The sequence below is a fragment of the Merops nubicus genome, unplaced genomic scaffold (assembly GCF_000691845.1).
Source record: "Merops nubicus isolate BGI_N331 unplaced genomic scaffold, ASM69184v1 scaffold3967, whole genome shotgun sequence".
NCBI lineage: Eukaryota > Metazoa > Chordata > Aves > Coraciiformes > Meropidae > Merops > Merops nubicus.
This window is the reverse complement of record NW_008619427.1, coordinates 21,917-40,830: the sequence shown is the minus strand read 5'-3', so window position 1 is coordinate 40,830 and position 18,914 is coordinate 21,917. Positions and strand designations below refer to the sequence as shown.

The window sequence follows — 18,914 nt, the reverse complement described above, 5'->3', positions numbered from 1 at the left end:
ACCTATCTCTATTCCCATGCCAGATCACTAATTACCTCCATTTGTTTTCTGTAATGGACTTCTATCTCTGTGGAGGGTTTTTCGCCACAAAAATTTGTCTCACTCCCAGCAACAAGCCCACGTGCAGATTTGTCCCTTCAAGGGCAGTGGTTTTTCACATTTTTGTGCTCATCAGTCATCTGAGGCAGCACCCACCACCCAACATGCTGCAGTCACCTCCTGTTCCTCTGCTCAGATGCAGAGACCTTCAAGATCATCGAGTCCAGCTGTTAACCCAGCACTGCCAGGTCAAACTTCAATGAGGAAATATTTTCTCTGCATCATTTTAGGAGTATACATTTGGCTTATGTTAAAAGCCACACACTAACTTTTGCTGATATTTTTATTTTCTGTCAAAAGAGAATATATGTCATTAATTGATTTTCTGCCTATTTTTTCTGAGGTATTAAATGAGCCATACAGTTGCCTAGCAATGCAGACATAAAACCACCATAGACACATAACTTCTTGGTAAAAAAAAGTAAGAGTATTAAGAAAGCAGTGGCAGTGACAAGTTCACACAGTTTTGAGTGAAGGTTGATAGCACTGTTTTTAGGAACAAGCTTGGTGCCATGTGGCCCAGGAACACTCATCAGTGAAAGAACATAAGTATCTAAGATGCAAGCCACTAGCTCAGTAAGGAGCAGTGAGGATACCAGCAGTGACGAGGACACCAAGGTTTAGAACATCTCCTGACAAGGACTTGTAGGCTAAGGCAATGTTGTGAAGGTGTGAAAAATGTGAAGTCTATTGCTGGCTGTGATGAGCAGTAAGATAACAGAATAATGAGCAGCACATTCATTGTCTAAATCACTAATAAGGGTTTGCAACAGGTACTTGTGACACTGGAGGGGGGTGGCCACAAAGAAAGAAATGGCCAGATGGGATGGGGCTCTGAGCAACCTGCTCTAGCTGCAGATGTCCTGGCTTAAAAGCCTCCACAGTCACCTGAAAAGCCTCAACTCGAAGGCTTTCAAGGGAAAGATGGTTTGGGGTTGTCTTTCAAGCTCCTGAAGTACTCAGGGCTAGAGCTGTGTTGGTGGGTAGTGCTCTGTAGCAGGAAGAGACACGTGGCGTGATGAAGATGGAGCTGATATCCACACTGTGTATTTGCAGGGAGAGGTCTGCTTCAGCCAAGCAAACCTCCTCATGGTTCCTCAGCCTGAGCACTGGCTGGAAGCTATGTGGTGTGGGGTGCACGAGGGGCACCCCTGGAAAGCACCTCTGAGTTGAGCAGCAGCTGGAGGACAAACTCATTCCTCTGTGGCTTCTCCACCACATGAGCCAGTGAAACGGGGACCATCCACAGGTTAAAAAAACACACTCCCAATGCATATTTGAAAGCTGGTGTGGGCTTATGCTGGTAGTGGTCTTCTGGGCCTGCCCAAATTCCTTAGACCCAGCAGGCAGCTCTGCATCTTGGAGACCAGCAGGACATGGGCCCACCTCACCCCTCACCTGCAGGATGCACCTCCCAAGCGCTCTCCTGATGCATTGGAAAGGGATGCCAAAGTGGTGGTGAGAGCAGGGAAATGAGGAGAAAGCTGAGGTGCCTTCCCTTCTCCCTCCCTTTCCTCTAGAGAGCATGGAGATGGGCAGGAGGGAGGGCAGCCCCCGTGTTCTCCTCCCCTGGAGGGAAGCTGAACCCCCATTTACCACTTGCTTGGCGGATGCTCAGACCATCAAAAGCTGGAGGATACCCTGAGGTGAAGCTCTATTGATGTATATTACTTTGAAACAATGAATATTTCATTACTGGGGAGAGAGAGAGACTATGGATCAATAATTCAGAAGCGAGGAAAGGGGAAGTGCTGGGTTTGAACCAGGGCTGGAGGATGTGTTTCACTTTTTGAAACACTTCAACTCTGTGGTTTCTCTGAAGAGCACCTTAATTATACACACCTACAATCTTTCCACTAAAGTCTTGAAGCCACTATATTCATCAGAGGAACAACCATCCCTTGCCCCATCACTCTAAACAATGAGCAATGTTTAACATTCAAACCATGATTTTCTGCTGCCTTAGGCAGCTGTGGAAGCAGAGACCAGAGAAGTGCTGGTGGAAGGAGAATTCTGGAGGTCACCTCTGACCCAGCCTCCCTCTGGAGGCAAGGGGAGAGAGAAGAGAGAGAAAATGGAGTTGGGAAACACCAGGAGAGGAAATAGCAAGCCAGAATTAATTGAATGATAAAGTCATAAGGAGGGAGACAAAGTAACGTGCAACAGCAACGATATTTCTGCTCTAATTTCATTTTGAGCTGAGCCTTGAAGAAGTAAAGGAAGTAAAAGATTGAAGAAAAAGAAGAGATAAAGGATTACTGACACAGAAAAAAATAATCTTGGTTTTCCAGTGAAGCAAAACAGGTTGCTCCTTCTAAAGCATTGAACTGAGATCTCAGTTTCCAGCTAGAAGCATCTGGAAATTCTGTGATTTCAAAGGACTTAGAAGAAACCCATTTTGCCAAACCCATACCTATCTGTTTGGAAATACTGGTTCAAACTGTTTACTGATCAAAACAATGTTTTGAAATTGCTGAAATATCTTGTTTCCAAGGTACATTTCAACCCAAAATCTTCTGATATGGGGGTTAGGATGTCTCCATCGCAGTAAATTTTAGAGAGGCTACTTGAATGTGTAAAATGGAAGTATCAAAATAAATCATTTTACCTCACCACTTGAAATTTTTAAGATCTGGATTGAAGGTGTGTTTTGATCTGACTTGTTTTTGTTCTCACAAATTGCACTAAATATTTTCCCAACCTGCTTTCTCCCTTTGTGGTAATCCATGCAACATGCTGTGTGACTTGAAGTGGCACGACGCTGGATTGATGCACATTTTCTTCCATGAACAGCACTTAAAACACTCTGTCCTACAGAGAAAGAACTTTTTTATTATCTTGGTTTTAAAGACAAAAATTCAGTTTCATCCATGTGTACAACAGCAGTAGCAGCATTTGCAGTTCCCTTGTAAAACTCGCATCGCTGTGAGCGCTCAATCAGCAGCAGAACAAAGGCTGGAATATCTCCTTAGCTTTTCTTACAGAAAGAAAAGATGGCCTGAGGTGTATTTGTTGTGGTGAATGCAAAAGTACAGGCAGAAGAAGGTTAACTTTAAACTGATAGGGCAGGATTAAAAATTAAATAATTAAGTTGGCAAAGAAAACCCTGACAAAATTTACTCTAACATTTGGATATCACCCCAGAGTGCTCTCACAGGAGACATATTTCTTTACAGTGAAATAAAAGAACAAAAAAAATTGACATTAAATAGTTCAATATTTGTCACAACCGATGCACTTAGACACTAACCTGCAGCTTTCCAATGCTGTATTTTATCCACACCTCATGGAAAACCTGAGGACTTCTAGGAGGTGGGAGTGAGCCCATCATGCTGCAGGTTCAGGTCCACCAGGCAGTCCCCTCCGTGTCTCTCAGGACAAGCCTGAAATGTTTAGGTGTACAAGGGATGAATGCCCACAGATGATTTGCTTATGGACCTCTACTCACAAAACCCACACTGTTACTTGAGGAGGAGTTGATCTCAGTTTTAGGCATCTTTGAGACAGATGAAGGTCTAGACTAAGACGTGTACCCAGCTTAGGGCTGATGTGGTTATCTCAGTGGTCACCTCAGGTCCTCTTAGAAGCAATAAGGAGAAAAATGAACTTGAAGGGTGCAGCTCGTCTGTCCCATTTGGAATGCCAGCCAGGCCAGTGGCAAGCCATGCTCATGAGAAACCATCTGTGGGGTACAACGCTTAGAGGAACCTTGCCTCATGGGTCTGAGTGGACTTGTGTTAAGGGAACAAGAAAAGAAACACACAAATTGTTTTCTGAGGGTTTCCCAGCAGCTCTAGCACCCTGGGCTGACCGGTCATGGCATGGCTGCCCTCAAAGCTGGGGCAGCTGGTCATACCTGCCTCCGTGGTCCACCTGCAGTTGTGTGTTTGCTTCTTTTCCTACTTCTTCAGTTAATTTCCTTTGCAGATTCATTCACGGGCCTCATAAACATAATGACTGACATCATTTGGCGTTACACTGGAGACTTCATGGCTCCTGACATCGTCTGCAGAGTCGTTCGCTACTTCCAGGTACAGAAACCTCCTGCTCTCCTCTGTGCCCAAGCTCATGTGGCTTTGTGTCCCCACAGCAACAAACTCCAAGAAAAAATGCTCCAGAGACTTTTTTCGACCATCAGAAGCTGACATCATTTGGCGTTACACTGGAGACTTCATGGCTCCTGACATCGTCTGCAGAGTCGTTCGCTACTTCCAGGTACAGCAACCTCCTGCTCTCCTCTGTGCCCAAGCTCAGGTGGCTTTGTGTCCCCACAGCAACAAACTCCAACAAAAACTCTCTAGAGACATTTTTCGAGCATCAGAAGTGCTAAGTGTTGAAAGTGGTCGTTATAAAGTTGAAACACTTTCAATTAAAGCGTATTAAATCTTGAATTTTGTGGCCAAGATAAAGATAAAGAGCTGGGTAAAAATACAAGGGTGGTTTGTTTTTTTTTTTTCTTTTGTTCTTTTTCAGTCAAAGTTTTCAAATATTCTTAGTTCACTGTTGTTGCTGACATGATTTTCTGCAATCAATTTGTCTCAATTACTGTCTTATCTTCTGCCCCAGGTGGTCCTTCTGTATGCCTCAACTTATGTCCTCGTGTCACTAAGCATAGACCGGTATCATGCCATAGTTTACCCAATGAAGTTCTTGCAAGGAGGTAGGAGAACTTCTGCACCTTGCTATTGCTGTGGAGATTATTGGATAGGGTTTTTTTTTAATTTCAAAATTCTTAACCTTGTTGCCATGAATTACTCATTTTCCTGCTGTAGCAAGGTTTGGACGCTTTGCCAAATGGCAAAGGAGCTGTGGTTTGAAGATTTATGAAGCTGTGCTTGGCCTTCAGGAGTTTTTATAAGCATTGTATTAGCAAAGAATGAAATGACATTTTAAAAAATATAGAGGTTTGCATTATCTTCCAGCTTTTTGAGAAGGTTATTATAGGCAAAAGCCATCCCTCATACAACGACAGTGACCTAAAAGCTGCAACAGCTATATTGTCTACTTACTCACACTAAAAAATAACTTGGATGGAGAATGCAGTATTGAGAATTCACATCATAGTTTGGTAAGACAACATCCAGAGCTATAGCACAGAAGTTTGGATATCTGTTGTTTCTCATCATTTCTTCTACTTGTTATTTTCACAACACTCAAATATATCCTGGCTGCTTAGCAGTACAATTTAAAGATAATTTCTTTCTTACAGAGCATAAAGTGGGCTGTTAAATATGTTGCACTGGGTGAATAAACAGAAATAGCAGGTGGGGAGGAAGGGGAACAGTTACAAGAACTGTGAGGTCTAGAAGATGTGCTTTAATCAGACACAAATATCATCCTTGTTTTGGCACAAGGATGGTTTTTAAGCCTCCTCTATTCAGGGGATCAGGCTGATGGTCCTTTTTGGCCTTAAAAACTCATGAATCAATCACAGCCCAGGCAGCAGGGCAGCTTTGGCAGATGTTAAGGTCTGAATACTTCAAATACTTGTGTGAAATTTAGCCTCATATTCCCCACTGCCCAGACCAACTTTTTCAGCCTGAGGGGGTTGGTATCAAGGTTATCTCAGGGGGCTTTAGGAGGTTGCTCCTGCTGATGTTGTGCCAGGCTGGGGAGGGCTCATCAACCTGTTGTCTGAGTAGGGCAAGTTGTGACAGAGACCCACTGATGTTTCTTCTTCATCCATAGCACAGGAAAAGCAGCACTTTTAAAATCACTGCCTGGGCTTAGCAGTCAATTTTGTGGCTGATCTTTGCAAAGCACTTTGAAGCTGAAAACCAAACCATCAAACCATTTCAAATCTCCATATTCTATACCTCTACCATAAAGATTTTTCTCTTCTTTTTACAACTGGAGAAGAGCAGACATTGCACCCAGTTGAGGGGCACCAGGGACATCAGCTGGATGAAGCTCTGGAGGGGGGGAAACAAGCCACAAGCAAGAATAATGCTGGCAAAGCCCACCTGCCTTTACCAAGGGCTGGCTACTGAGTGATGGGCAAGCAAAGACCACGTTCAAAGGCAAAAAAGAGGCAGCTTTAAATCCCCAAGAATGACTTAGAGAGGTCTATTTACCGTAGCAACTTCCTGGAATATATACAGATATTCACCTTTTGCACATAGCTAGCCCTAGCAGAGGTGTTGGGCAGGTGGGGGGTGGCTTTTGAAATGTCTCTTTAGCTACTCTGCAGGGAGAGAACAAAGATTTATGAAACTTTGCCACTGGTGATGACACAGAGGAACCTTAAAACCAGTTCTGAGTCCACCTGTGGCAAATAATATGGGTTTTTCTTTCCAAAATGGAACACTTACCCACTAAAATCTCTCAACTGAAAGGCAAAAGTGTTGTTTCTCCTTAATGCTTTTAAAAATTATATATCCATGTAGTCTTGAATATCATTCTGAGAAAAAAAATTCAATCATTTTGCTTTGAAAATGTCAAACAATTATTTTCTTTTTAAATTGTGGTTTAGTTACTAGCCTCAAGTCATGTTAAAAAACATGTGCATGGCTTTGAAGAAAACAGATTTCAACAGTTAAATATTTTATCCTCACTTTGCAAATACGTTAATGACCACAGGAGGTGCAAGAAGTGGAAGAATTCTACAAAGTGATGCTTCTACTCTATCAGACACATAATTCAATATCCAAAGGACATGAAAATGTCCTTCAGGAGAATCAGTGCCAGAGCTCTGGACTGAGATTCCCATTCCAACCATGGGTGTTAGTCTTGATCACCCCAGTGTGGGAACCTCTCCATTTAAAGAGCAATATTGGTTTTTAAAGGGAAATGTGGAGACTGGCTGAATAGAAGCATCATCTTTCAAAAGCTGTTATTTCTTTGATTCCATTTATAATTGATACAGTTCTAGTTATATGATTCCCTGGCATTTAGAGCATATTAGAGGATTTTTTAAAAAATAACCAAAACCATAAAAAGAGCCCTGCTATGAAGCAGCCAATTAACATTCAGCCTGATAAAACAAAAATCTACTTAGCTAGATGCTACCAGTGCCCTGTAAAGCCCTTTTAGACTAGCAAGGCCATATTCTGCCAAACACAAGGGACACTTAAAAACAAGAATAAATGAACATTGAGGGTTATGTTTTACAAAACACAAAGATAAAATATCTGCCTTGCCTAACACAAATGACCCACTTCCTTTCAAATTATGGGCTTCACTACACAGTGCAAAAAATAAAGTATCCTATCCAAGTATGACCTTTTCCCCTTGAAAATAGACAAGGGGGTCCCACTGAGGCTTGTGTGTGTGTAGTTCCATTAGCCTGCCCAAAACAGGAAATCCCTTTCTGTCAGGAAATAATTTGTGAAACTTTTAATATTCCTTTTGCCAAGTTGTTTTTTTTTTTAAATGTTTTGGGAAATTTTACATTTTCCTTTTCCTGTGCAATATTTATAGACTTAATCTAACCCTCTCACTTACGAGGATGTCATCAGAGTTCCCTTAAGCCCTAGATTAGCAAGATTGCATTTTGCTGAACGTGGTTAGCATTTGAAAATGAGCAGGATAAGTGAATATTTGCAACTGATGTTTTATAAAGCATAAAATTCCTTTTTTCCAATGCTTCTCCCACATGCTTTCATATTGCTCTTTGAGCTTCAGGGAGGAAAGACATTCCTCTTGATATGTATAATTTAAAGGGATTTTCTATTTCACACGCAACCTCTGGTATTTTATAGGACAATAAAGTATCTCAACACCAAAGCTTTTCAGATCAAAAAATCTGTCCCTATCTGTTCCTCTCACAATCTGACTCAGGAGAAATAACTTCTGCTGAGAATCACTGGTACTCCAGAGATCAACCCTTTTTTTTCCACACTTTCCAACTAAAGGTACATGGATTTTAACCAGAAGATGCAGATCCATGAAAATTAAAGCTTTGGGCCTGTTTGCTCCAACACACTGATTTTTACAAAATACCATGGGCTCTGCCATGCATCATTTAGTTTCCCATTATATTACCCCACTAGGCAACAGAGAAGGCCAGAAGTCAAGGGGAAACAGTAGCCCAAACCTCCCAAGTGTTTTGGGATCCTTCAGCTCCTGTTCTTCACCACGAGGTCCAACAGGATCTTCTAGTCGATGTCTATAGTGGCAGATAAAACAGTGCTGAGAGCTTGAGCACCAGCCCACCATCATCTGCCTTGTCTCATGGTTAGCAATCCACCCTGGGCATTTACTGGACATATATCCCTCAACAGGAATAGGCTTGGTCCCCACCACGGTGAAGACAACTGCAGGAGATGTCTGGGCTCTCCAGGACCATGCTTCTTTGGGGCAGTAAAGTTAGAGCTGGAGTTCAAGGCAGCTGATTGTACAGTTTTGGTATTTAAGGACATGGTTTAGCAGTGAACTTGGTAGAGTTAGGTTAATGATTGGACTTGATGATCTTAAAGATCTTTCTTCTAACCTAAATGATTCTATGATCTCAAACTGAGGCAATTTCTCTTTCCTAATAGGATTTTTTTTGGTGAGGATTCTCACTTCATCAAAATGTTTAATTACCATTCCAAAGAGGACATTTCCCCCACCAGTACATCCAGTACACTCCAACCTAGTTTATGTTTTAAGTAACCCTTCCCAGTCTCAGCCTTCCTCTGTTATCCATAGCACAAGGGCTCCTTCTCTCCTGTCTCCTTGTCCTCCTGCAGGCCACCTTTGCTGTGCCAAGGTGAGAGGGTGCAGTAGGTCAGGCCTGTAGTCCTTGGCAGTCATTCATCATGTTCATGTCTGTTCATGAGGGTTTGTAGTGACAGGACAAGGGGTAAGGGCCTTAAGATAGAAAAGGGGAGGTTTAGGTTAGACATTAGGAAGAAGTTCTTCAATATGAATGTGATAGACCACTGGAATAGGTTGCCCAGAAGGGTGCTGGAGGGACATTCAAGGTGAGGCTAGATGAGGCTCTGAGCAGCTTGACCTAGTTGGAGATGTTCCTGCTTATGGTTGGGGGGTTGGACTAGATGACCTTTGGAGGTCCCTTCCAACCCAAGCATTCTGTGATTCTGTTGGTGCCATAGAGGAACCAGTTACATCTCAGATTTCTGCCTTGCTGCCCCTGCCCGGTGCCTTTCTCACAGCATTTCAGAGCCAACGAGCCCTTTAGCATCTTTATATAAACCCCATAAAATGCTACATGACTTTTTATTGTGTGAAGAAAATGAAATCCCCACTCTCATTCACAGTCTCCTCAGGGCCAGACAGCTGCAGTCCCAAATTCCCTTTCCTCACCCAGCTTCCTCCTCCTCCCCACCTTTGTGTCAGCACTGCTACGAGGAGCCAGCCCTCCCAGCCCCCCACTAACACCATCTCTTTGACTCTGTTGCACAGAAAAACAGGCAAAAGTTCTGATTGGGGTGGCCTGGAGCCTCTCTTTCCTCTTCTCCATCCCAACTCTGATTATTTTTGGGAAACGGCAGCTCTCCAATGGGGAAGTGCAGTGCTGGGCTCTCTGGCCTGATGAATCCTACTGGATACCCTACATGACAGTGGTGGCTTTCCTGGTGTACTTCATCCCTCTGATCATTATCAGGTAAGCCTGACCTGCAGTCAGTGAAAGCTGTCGAGCGTGCAATCACCTTAATGCTTTAATTTCTACTCAATCTTTACGACTTCATTTCCACACCTGTCTTATGCTTCAGTTTTATCCCATAATACACGGGTCGCTGTACTTGCCCTGGGTGTTCTCTGGGTGGTATTAATAGCCAGAAACATTTTCTCTGAAAAAAAAAGACCGAGTCTCTAAGTGTGTCCACTTATCTCCACAGCTTCAGGCTTGAAATATATCTTTATAAATCCAGTAGGAATGTCTAGCTCTTATGACAAAACCTAATTTTAATAAAAGAACAGGAGACCACACTTAACACTAATTAAAATAAAATTAACTTAAAGTACTCTCAAGTTTCTCAGTATCAGAAGAGTGTTTCTTCAGCAGGGTTGGAAAGAAATCTCCAGGTGTCTGAAGCTGCCAACCACTCCTATAATATGAGCAAATAAAATCCTTGCCCATTTTGTAATGGGAAACTTAAGCTGCAGCTCTTTGAGACTGAGTCAAATCACAAAGATGATCTGCAGCAAAATCTATCTGAAACTGATGTCAGCCAATATCTATCTGAAACTGATGTCAGACTGTGCTTAGTGATCAGTGAATTTTATTGCCTCCCTCTCTGGGGTGCTGCCATCAGCTGCCGTTAAACAAAAATTATCTAGCCATGAGGAGCTACCAATGCAAAGGAGCAGTCAAAATCTGATGTGGAAAGGGAGTGAAGCTTTTTAACTGCCCTGAAAGGCTGCCAGTGGTAGTAATTTTTCTACGAGCCATTTCCTTTCTTTTTCTTTTATTCTCTTCCAGTAGCAAGGTTACAATAGGATTTCTTAGGGTCCATCACTTCTTAGTGGCAAAGAAGACTTGCTGGGACTCCTTTTTTCTCCATAGTTTGGGGAATTATTAACCAATAAACCAATGCTGTTTGAGCCATGAGCAAGAAGCTATGGTTGCTTGTCCCTTGGACATCTCTCTTGGTCCAGCTGCTTTTCCAGGTGATGAGCCATGAGCTTCCATTAGCTCCCTGCTCATTAACACCCATTAGCATTAGAGTGGGGTGGAGGGGCTGAGCTTTTCTAGGTGATGACAGGACTGACCACATAAGCTAGATAGTAAAGATTCTGTGGTGGTTTTAGCTCATTTCCAATTGACTTGTGCCTCGAGGCTTCTTACTGTTTAATTGTGGAGATTAAGTTCTGCAGCTTCTAATGGAACCAAGTTTCTCTCTGACAGAATCAAACCCAGAAACTCATGAACTCATCTAGCTGAGTTTTTGGTATGGATTCAGCACTGAGCAGCATTGCTCCCTAGAGAGAAGGGACAATTTGTATATTTTTCTCATAACACATCAGTTTGCTAAACATTCAATTTTCGTGCCAGATTGCACAGATATAACAAGCAAAATCATGAAAAGTTCTCCTGGACATGATAGCAATAGAGAAAAGCTACTCCCAGATTGTCCAATTGCTCATCCTTTCTAGACAGGATTGTTTTTCTTTCTATGTATTCCTGTCTCTTAAAACCAGCCTAGTTTTCAATAAACCAAAAAATATTCTTGGGATTATGCAAATACAAATGTTGGGGGATCTGCAGCCCAGCACTAGCAGCAGAAAGAATAAACACACAGAAAAGAAACAAAAAAAAGTAATTTAACTGTGAAAAGAAATGGCACTAGAAAACTTTGAGGCTGCCTGTTACTATGAGAGGAGTTTTGTTAAGGATTTTCTCAAGCAACCAGGAAATTCTAGCCAGCTTCTTCAGTGTTTTAGGCAAAAGACTCATAGCCTGCCCAGGTAGGACTCATTCCACAGATGTGTGAAACATCTGTTTTGAACTCAAACTTACAGATTCACATGTTTTCTACTACATATCAGCCACTCCTTTTTCCATGGCATGTAGATTTGTTTGGCAAGAAAAGGCAAGCTACATAGCAACAGATTTTTCAGAGCTGCTGACGTTATGCTCCCCTCCTCCCTGCCAGAGGAAGATGTTCAAACTGGATCAGCTCGGTGCCTTGCTTTACAGTACATCCCCAGAAGCAAGAAGGTGATGAAGACACAAGGGGAAAGGGACAGGCAGTGAACTGGCACTTCCTGAGATCGCCCTGACAGCTGAGACATGAATAAAGCATCCTAAAATTTTTGTGGCTTTAACCTTAAGTGACTTTCACACGAGAATTTTATGGCAGGATGAGAATTTAAAACGCTGGCCTTGAACCCATAGTGGTGCCCATTGCCTGCCCAAACACAATCCTGGTTTCAGTGTACACTAACACAAACGTTCCCATGTCCCTTCCATCAGAAATCAAATTTTTAACAGGTCTTAAGTGGTGTCTGTCACCAGGAAGGGAGGAAGAAGAGGAGTGGTGCAGGGAAGAGGTTTTTTGTACTCATTTATTTCTAGTTATCAGTGAAACCATTTTTTCAGACTAGGAGAGGATTGTTTGAAACCACATAAAAAAAAATCTAAAAAGAGGATTACCATCAGGGCAAGGTCATCAGAGACATTATGAACAAATGCTGGGCAGTTCTGAAAGAACCAGCTGTTTTTTTAGAACACTCTTTTCAAGTTTCAGGCATACAACAGAAGGTTACAACTTCCCAGCTGATGCATCTGTAAAACATCTGTCAACACAGCCTCACGGTGTGACATCTCTTTCTTCTCAATTTCTTGGCAGTCCAGCAGTTTAAAGCTAATCCACCTGATGTGGCTGCAGCGTGTAAATACTCTGGTAAGCAGTCTGCAGCTAAAGAACAGCAGGAACAACTGTTAACATCTGCAGGGACTCGATTTCTCTGCAGAAGTTTTTTTCCAATGAGTATTTTCGGATGCACAGTAGGTTTGGTGACAACTGAGATGCTGTTTCATAAGGCTGAGTGAGAGAGATCACCAACACTCTTCTTGTGGGTCAAAAGATTAATTATAAAAATGAAAGGTGTTATTTAGCAAATGAAGGCATTTTATGATTGTATTTTTTTTAAAAAAATTGATCATCTTTAGCTGGAGATGGTGCTAAAAAGAGGCCATGATATAATGATGGAGAGATCAACCATGAACGTGTGACTCCTTCTAGTACCTGAAAGGGGCCTACAAGAAAGCAGAGGAGGGACTATTCACAAGGGTTTGGAGTGACAGAAGGAGGGGAAATGGCTTTAAGCTAGAAAAGGGGAGATTTAGGTTAGACATTAGGAAAAAGTTCTTCAACATGAGGGTGACAGACCACTGGAATAGGTTGCCCAGACAGGTGGTAGAGGCCTCATCCCTGGAGACATTCAAGATCAGGCTAAATTAAGCTTTAAGTAGCTTGATCTAGTTGAAGATGACCCTGCTTATGGCAGGGGGGTTGGACTAGATGACCTTTGAAGGTCCCTTCCAGCCCAGACATTCTATGATGCTATGATTCTAAAAGTCAAGGATCAGTATCTCCGAAGCTGCAAACAGGAATAAACCAGAAGCCAAGACACACTCCCCACTTACTGAGGAAGGGAGGCAGGGTGTGCACAGACAAAGAACGAGGCCTTTCCTGCAATAATTCATTTTGTTTGCACAGCTCCTTTATTTTCTCTGCCAAAGCACTCTGATTTAGCTGCGTGGCAGGTGCCTGACGCAATGTGGGACGCTGGCTGGCAGAGTTAATTCTTAATTAGTTCTGCCGCCTGAATCTGCTGAAAACCCAACCTCTGGAGCAAAGCAGTTCACTGATGACAGCACTTTTTCTGGCACATTTCATCCAAAGTGCATACAAAGAATAAAATTTTACTTTTCAGGTGCAGGACTTAATTCCACACTAGATATTCTGCTTTGGCTGAGCAGTTTTCGCTTGCTACAGCTCAGGTACCATCATCTTTTAAGCTTCTCTCATCCATCCCTCGGCTCTCAGCAGAGCTGATTTCACATGTGCCTGACACAGCCTTCAACTTACTCACAGGAGTTGTGTTATTCATAACACTGCAGCCCGTGGAATGAATTATTTAGCTGATAACCTTATGCTCAGTCTGGAAAACCCTTCCACCGACAAGCTAATCCCCTAGATGTGGTGTGAGCAAACCCCATAGATTCCAAGCTAAAACATGAACCAGAAGAAAACAATCTGTCCCTTTCTCTTTTTTTTTTTTTAAAAAATGTATATATAAAAAGGCAAGTGAACAACAAAACTACAGGAGTCCTGAAAGATTTTAAATAGTTGGGGGGGTCTGTTCCTACCACTTCTTCACAACTTGGAGAATCAGCAATCAGTTATCAAACAGCTCGTGGGTTTGTGGTGGGTTTTTTAGCTGTTTCTAATACAAATGAACCAGACCAGAAGAACAGGAAGAGAATTAAAAGCTGTGATTAGATATTAAACCCAACTGTGTGGTTGTCTTTGAGAGCTGAGAAAAGGGGAGAAGATTTGTTCTTTTCATGTAAAAAGCTCTTCTCCTCCCCCCTGCCATGGTGTTGGGCAGGGGAAGCCACAGATCAGGTTCTTCTATACAGCACTTAAAGATTTGACCCGTTCTTCCTTCTTATTTAGACTAAACTACCACTTTTTCTGCAGTTGATATTGTGAACCTACCAAAAAGTGGAAAATTCAGAAAACTACATTAGGCAACCTGCAGTAATTAGTTGTCTCCTCTTCTGGGACAAGTGTTGTCACATATAACCAAAGCCTTTTCTCCTACCCCAAGACATGCCAAGCCAAGCTCAGATGGTATCTGTGATAGCTGAATACCTCTGGGGCACTGCTGATCAGAGGTTAAACATGGGTCAAATCAAAATTATGGACTTCTCTCCTGCAAATATTTGCACCAGGCCCCTTCAGGTGCTGTGATGGAGGGACCCTGATTTTATTCTGGCACATGAGTATCCAGAAATTCAGTCTTTTTAGCTGTTGTACATTGTTGCCAAATATATTTTCTGTATTTTAACTTGATAAATGTAATAACATAGACATTTGTCTAATATAATTCTAAATTCAGGTTAAATAAAAAAATTTGCAGAAGTTTCTCTTGAAACACAGAAGAAAAAAATATCCATCTGCTGTTTAAAATCAAAACTCTGAAGAGAACATTTGCTTTGGAGCTGCAGAAAAATAATTAGGAGGCAAAAAACAGAACTTAAAAAAAAAAAAAAGGGAAAATAAGGAAGTAAACCCAAGGCTCTGCAGTGAAATAAAAATTAGATTAAATAAAAGCTATTTCTCTGAATTAATTCAAATAAAGGGAATAAAAATACCATTAGTGAAAATACCAAAGGTCGTGTTTTGAACTCGATGCAGCCAGCACAATCATTTTTGCTTGCAATTTCCATTTCTAAATTAAAAAAAAATCCAGCTCTTGCACATATGCTCTAATCTCTGCCTGTCTATTCACTTCCCTGTTACACATGCTCACTGTGGTTTGTTCAGATGAAGTTACATATGCCTTTTGTCTTTGGATAAATAGTGCTGTAAATTAGCCACCATCAAACATAAAGCAGCTGCATCACTCTGCACAAATAAAGTCCAAGAACAATAGACAATGCTGGATGATAAATGCAAGCAATTAGCAGGGAGCTTATGTGTCCTTTTTCCCCATTCTAAAGGCTCATTTTACTAATAAATACTGAGGCTGGGTGGGATGTTATCATATTGCAATCATTTATTAAAAAGACACGTTTCTGTATTTAAATGTGGGCTGATCAATAACTCTTCTGATTGTTGATATCAATCCACAGCTTTAGTAGAACACAATTTCTTTTCCAAAACAAAGGTGGATCTAGGATTTTAAAATAAAGATGAAGTGGGATTGTTCATGGGAGCATTTGTATGACTAACCATAAGGTAGGTATTTGCATGGACAGTGAATGCTGTAATTAGCAATGGGGTCAAATTAAACAACACTGTTATCTAATAACATGCTACAGTGAACATGCATCTTAGTCCCTCAGAATTTGGATCAAGCTAAATTGCTTTTGGAGATGCAATGAATTTAATTTACTGAGTTACATCCCTAGTCTGAAGCAGATTCTTGTATTTTCCTGTCACCTCTAGAGATATGCATCTTACTAGGGCTAGGAAAATCACTGCATTGTCAGATCAACAGCATGCCCTTTCTATCCTCTGGCCTTCTCAACCTCAGCAGCTCCTTAAAAAGGCTTGGATTATTTTTCCATCCAGGTTTGAGCACTCTGCCTGAGCTTTGTCTTCCCTTTCTCTAATTCCTTGGGCCACAACAGCTCAGATATTTTAATATCACACGGGTGTATTATGTGTGTTGGAAAATGAGGTTTGTGGCAGTGGTGTTGCCATGCACGTGTGTATGGTGTGCCCTCACATCTTGGCAGTGAAGGCTGAGTAGCTTCATTGTCAGGAGAAAGAAAGAGATTATGATCCAATCAGAATGATGCAGACCATTGCCAAACAGCCTCCTGTCCATCTCAATACCAGTTGTTTTCTGCCCACTTCTACTCTGCTCCTCTGCCACTTCGTTTTCCATCGAGTGGGAATTTTTTCCCACCCTTTGAGAAGTCCCCAACCACCACGCCCTCCTCCATCTGCCTCTTACAGAAAGAAAGAAGCTACAAATGCCTTCTGAAAAAAAAAATATTGCTTTTCCCTTGTAAGAATAATCCAGCTTCTGTTCCTTAAGTGACCTCTTTTTATTGTTGTGGCTTTGAAACACACATGCAGATGCCTTTTATGATCTCAAGCTTTGGGTGACACATTTCTGGAAACTCCAGTTTGTTAGTTCCATGCCAACATGGCTGGGGAAGAAAAAATTAATACTAATAAGATCTGGTTTCCCAGAGTGATCAAAGCATAAAGGCAGAATTGTGGTGGGCCAAATGGCTGCTGGGAAGTGCACCCAGCTTGACAAATGCCTCCTCTTCCCTGCCATCTATCCTGAGCAGCTTTGCACCACCTCTGGTCCCCTCATGATAAGGAAGGCTCCAGTGGATCCAGCTAGAGAGAACAGAAAGATGCAAAACCACCAGTGCAAATCCACTATGCTGGCAGCACTTTAGAAGCCAAGGGATTAAGCCAGGGATTAAACTTTCCCCTGGAGTCCTAAAATTAAGGATTCCAATAAAACAGGGTGTAATCTCACACGTGAAATGCCAAGTGAAGGAAACAGATGCTGTAACTGCATCTGGTGAAGGGGATGCTCCTGCCAGACCCTGCACAAGAGGGCAGGATTTCTGGAATTGGAAGGAAAACAAGTGATGAGCCTGACTTCATAATTCCATCCTCGTGGTACTTGGCTGGAAGTAGGGACTCTGAGTTTTTGACTTTGGAGTTAGGCTCCTTTGTCCTGGTGCTTAAGCAGCTCTGAACGTGTCCTGCTGGACACAGGCAGGTCTGTGTCAGAGGAGAGATTGTTTCAACTGCAGATATAAAGGTTAGGCTAGAGATAACAAGCTAGGGAGAAAACAGAAAAAGGATGTTTAGGAGCTGGCTGGAAGGTCTCACCAATTATCATTATACTAGTTTCTTCTTCTTTGGAACAATCAAAGAAGAAACAATACATCAATTTTCCACCATTGTCAGTACAAAGGAACTCTCGAGAGCACCAGCTGATATACAAACAGCTTCATGAAAAGCCAGGAGATCAAAGGAAAATGTTCAAGTCAGCTGGGAGCCACGCTGGACCTTTGAAGGGATTAAGGAGGGCAAGCTGGAGTCCAGGGCAGATGTACACCAAACCCTCCCCGAGCAGGGACAGGCTGCACAGCTCAGACTGCACCTTGACCTTCCAGTCATCACCTGTTGAGCCAGGAAGCCAGATGGCTCAAACTTCCACGAAAAAGAAACCTCCTAGGCCCACAGATCTGGCCTTTGCAAGCGTGTCTAGGAATTGAGGGTGCTGCAGGAACGGCTCCTCTATCAGTCTGAAAGTTCTAATAATGGCCCTTCTGATAATAAAAATAAAGCATGGCATAGCAAGACACATTTTTGTCTCTAGAAAACACCCTGAAGTGAACTCCCTAGCTGTATCTTTCTCACAGAATCACCACTAAGGTTTCTAGCAATTAATGGTCAGGATTAATTGCTGAAAAACACTACAAAAAACCCACTAAAAACACTACAGTGCAAACAGCACACGCCAACTTCTGTGATGATGTTTTTTTCACATCAGGAGAACATGGCAACCCGAGGGCATTAGCTTAACTATTCTGTAATTATTTTCATCTTCTATAGCAGACTAAAAAGGAAAACAACAGTCAAAAGTGTGCTGTTGCTTAGTGATTTTAGTTGCCCCTTATGCACGTGTGCAGGAGAAAAGGCAGAAGGAGCAAGGTCTGGTGGTTTTTTTGTGTAAACATCTGAAAAGGTAACATCTTCATCCAGGATGTGGGTTCAAACAGCTCTGCAGCTTGAAGGAATGATTTTTACCTATTCTCTATTAAATAAATAGAACTCCAGATTCGTTATCACCTAGGGAAAGGTTATAACTACCTGAGGTCATGCTGGACTAGGGCATTTCTTATCTTTCCCATTAAAAATATATTTCTATTCCCCCATAAATAAGCAAATTGTGGTGCTTCTGAACCATCTAACTTTTCCCATCTACCTGCTACTTCTGTCCTCTTCAGTTCCCATCCCAGGACTTTGAGCATTGAAGTATTCAATAACATTTCTCACAGATGAGATGGTGATGTCCCCAGGGTACTGTCTGATTTATTGACTTCATACTCACAAAATAACCCCAAACCAGAAGTGTAGGTACAGCAAAACCAGGTCCATACCCCTACTTCCCCCATTTCAGGGCTAGGGTCCTTCTTCCAGGTCCCAAGCCTGCAAGCACACCCCTGTACAGGGATGATTCTATGAGGTCCCTCCTGCCTGGGGCTGGTACCCAGGCAGATTTGGCTTCAGCTAGCTCAAAATCCTCAGGTCCCAAGCCTGCAAGCACACCCCTGTATAGGGATGATTCTATGAGGTCCCTCCTACCTGGGGCTGGTACCCAGGCAGGTTTAGCCTCAATTAGCTCAAAATCCTCAATGAGCTCTTGAGTCTGCAAGATCTTGGCCAAATCATTGCATTCCTGTGCACCTCAGATTTGACACCTGCAAAGCCAACGATCAAGACTTCCATGGTGAAAACTCTTCAGATCTACTTCTGGAAAGTACTACAGGGGAGTCAGATTTTATTTATTATTATTGTTGTGATTATTGTTATTGTTCCTATGAAGTTCCAGCATCTCTATGAGCTCCTTACACATAGATAAGTGTATTCACAGAGCACGAATGACTGGGATGTCAATTAACTTTACTGTGCCTCACCATATCAATG

The 18,914-nt window shown here is 42.2% G+C and overlaps 1 protein-coding gene across 1 annotated transcript in view; it reads left to right on the top strand.

Moving 5' to 3' along the window:
* Positions 1-18,914, top strand: part of NPSR1 (neuropeptide S receptor 1) — a 57,022-nt gene that overhangs the window by 33,446 nt on the left and 4,662 nt on the right. The window contains 3 exon segments of the mRNA XM_008943773.1: positions 4,027-4,130; positions 4,666-4,759; positions 9,448-9,649. Coding sequence (XP_008942021.1) covers positions 4,027-4,130; positions 4,666-4,759; positions 9,448-9,649 — 400 coding nt within the window.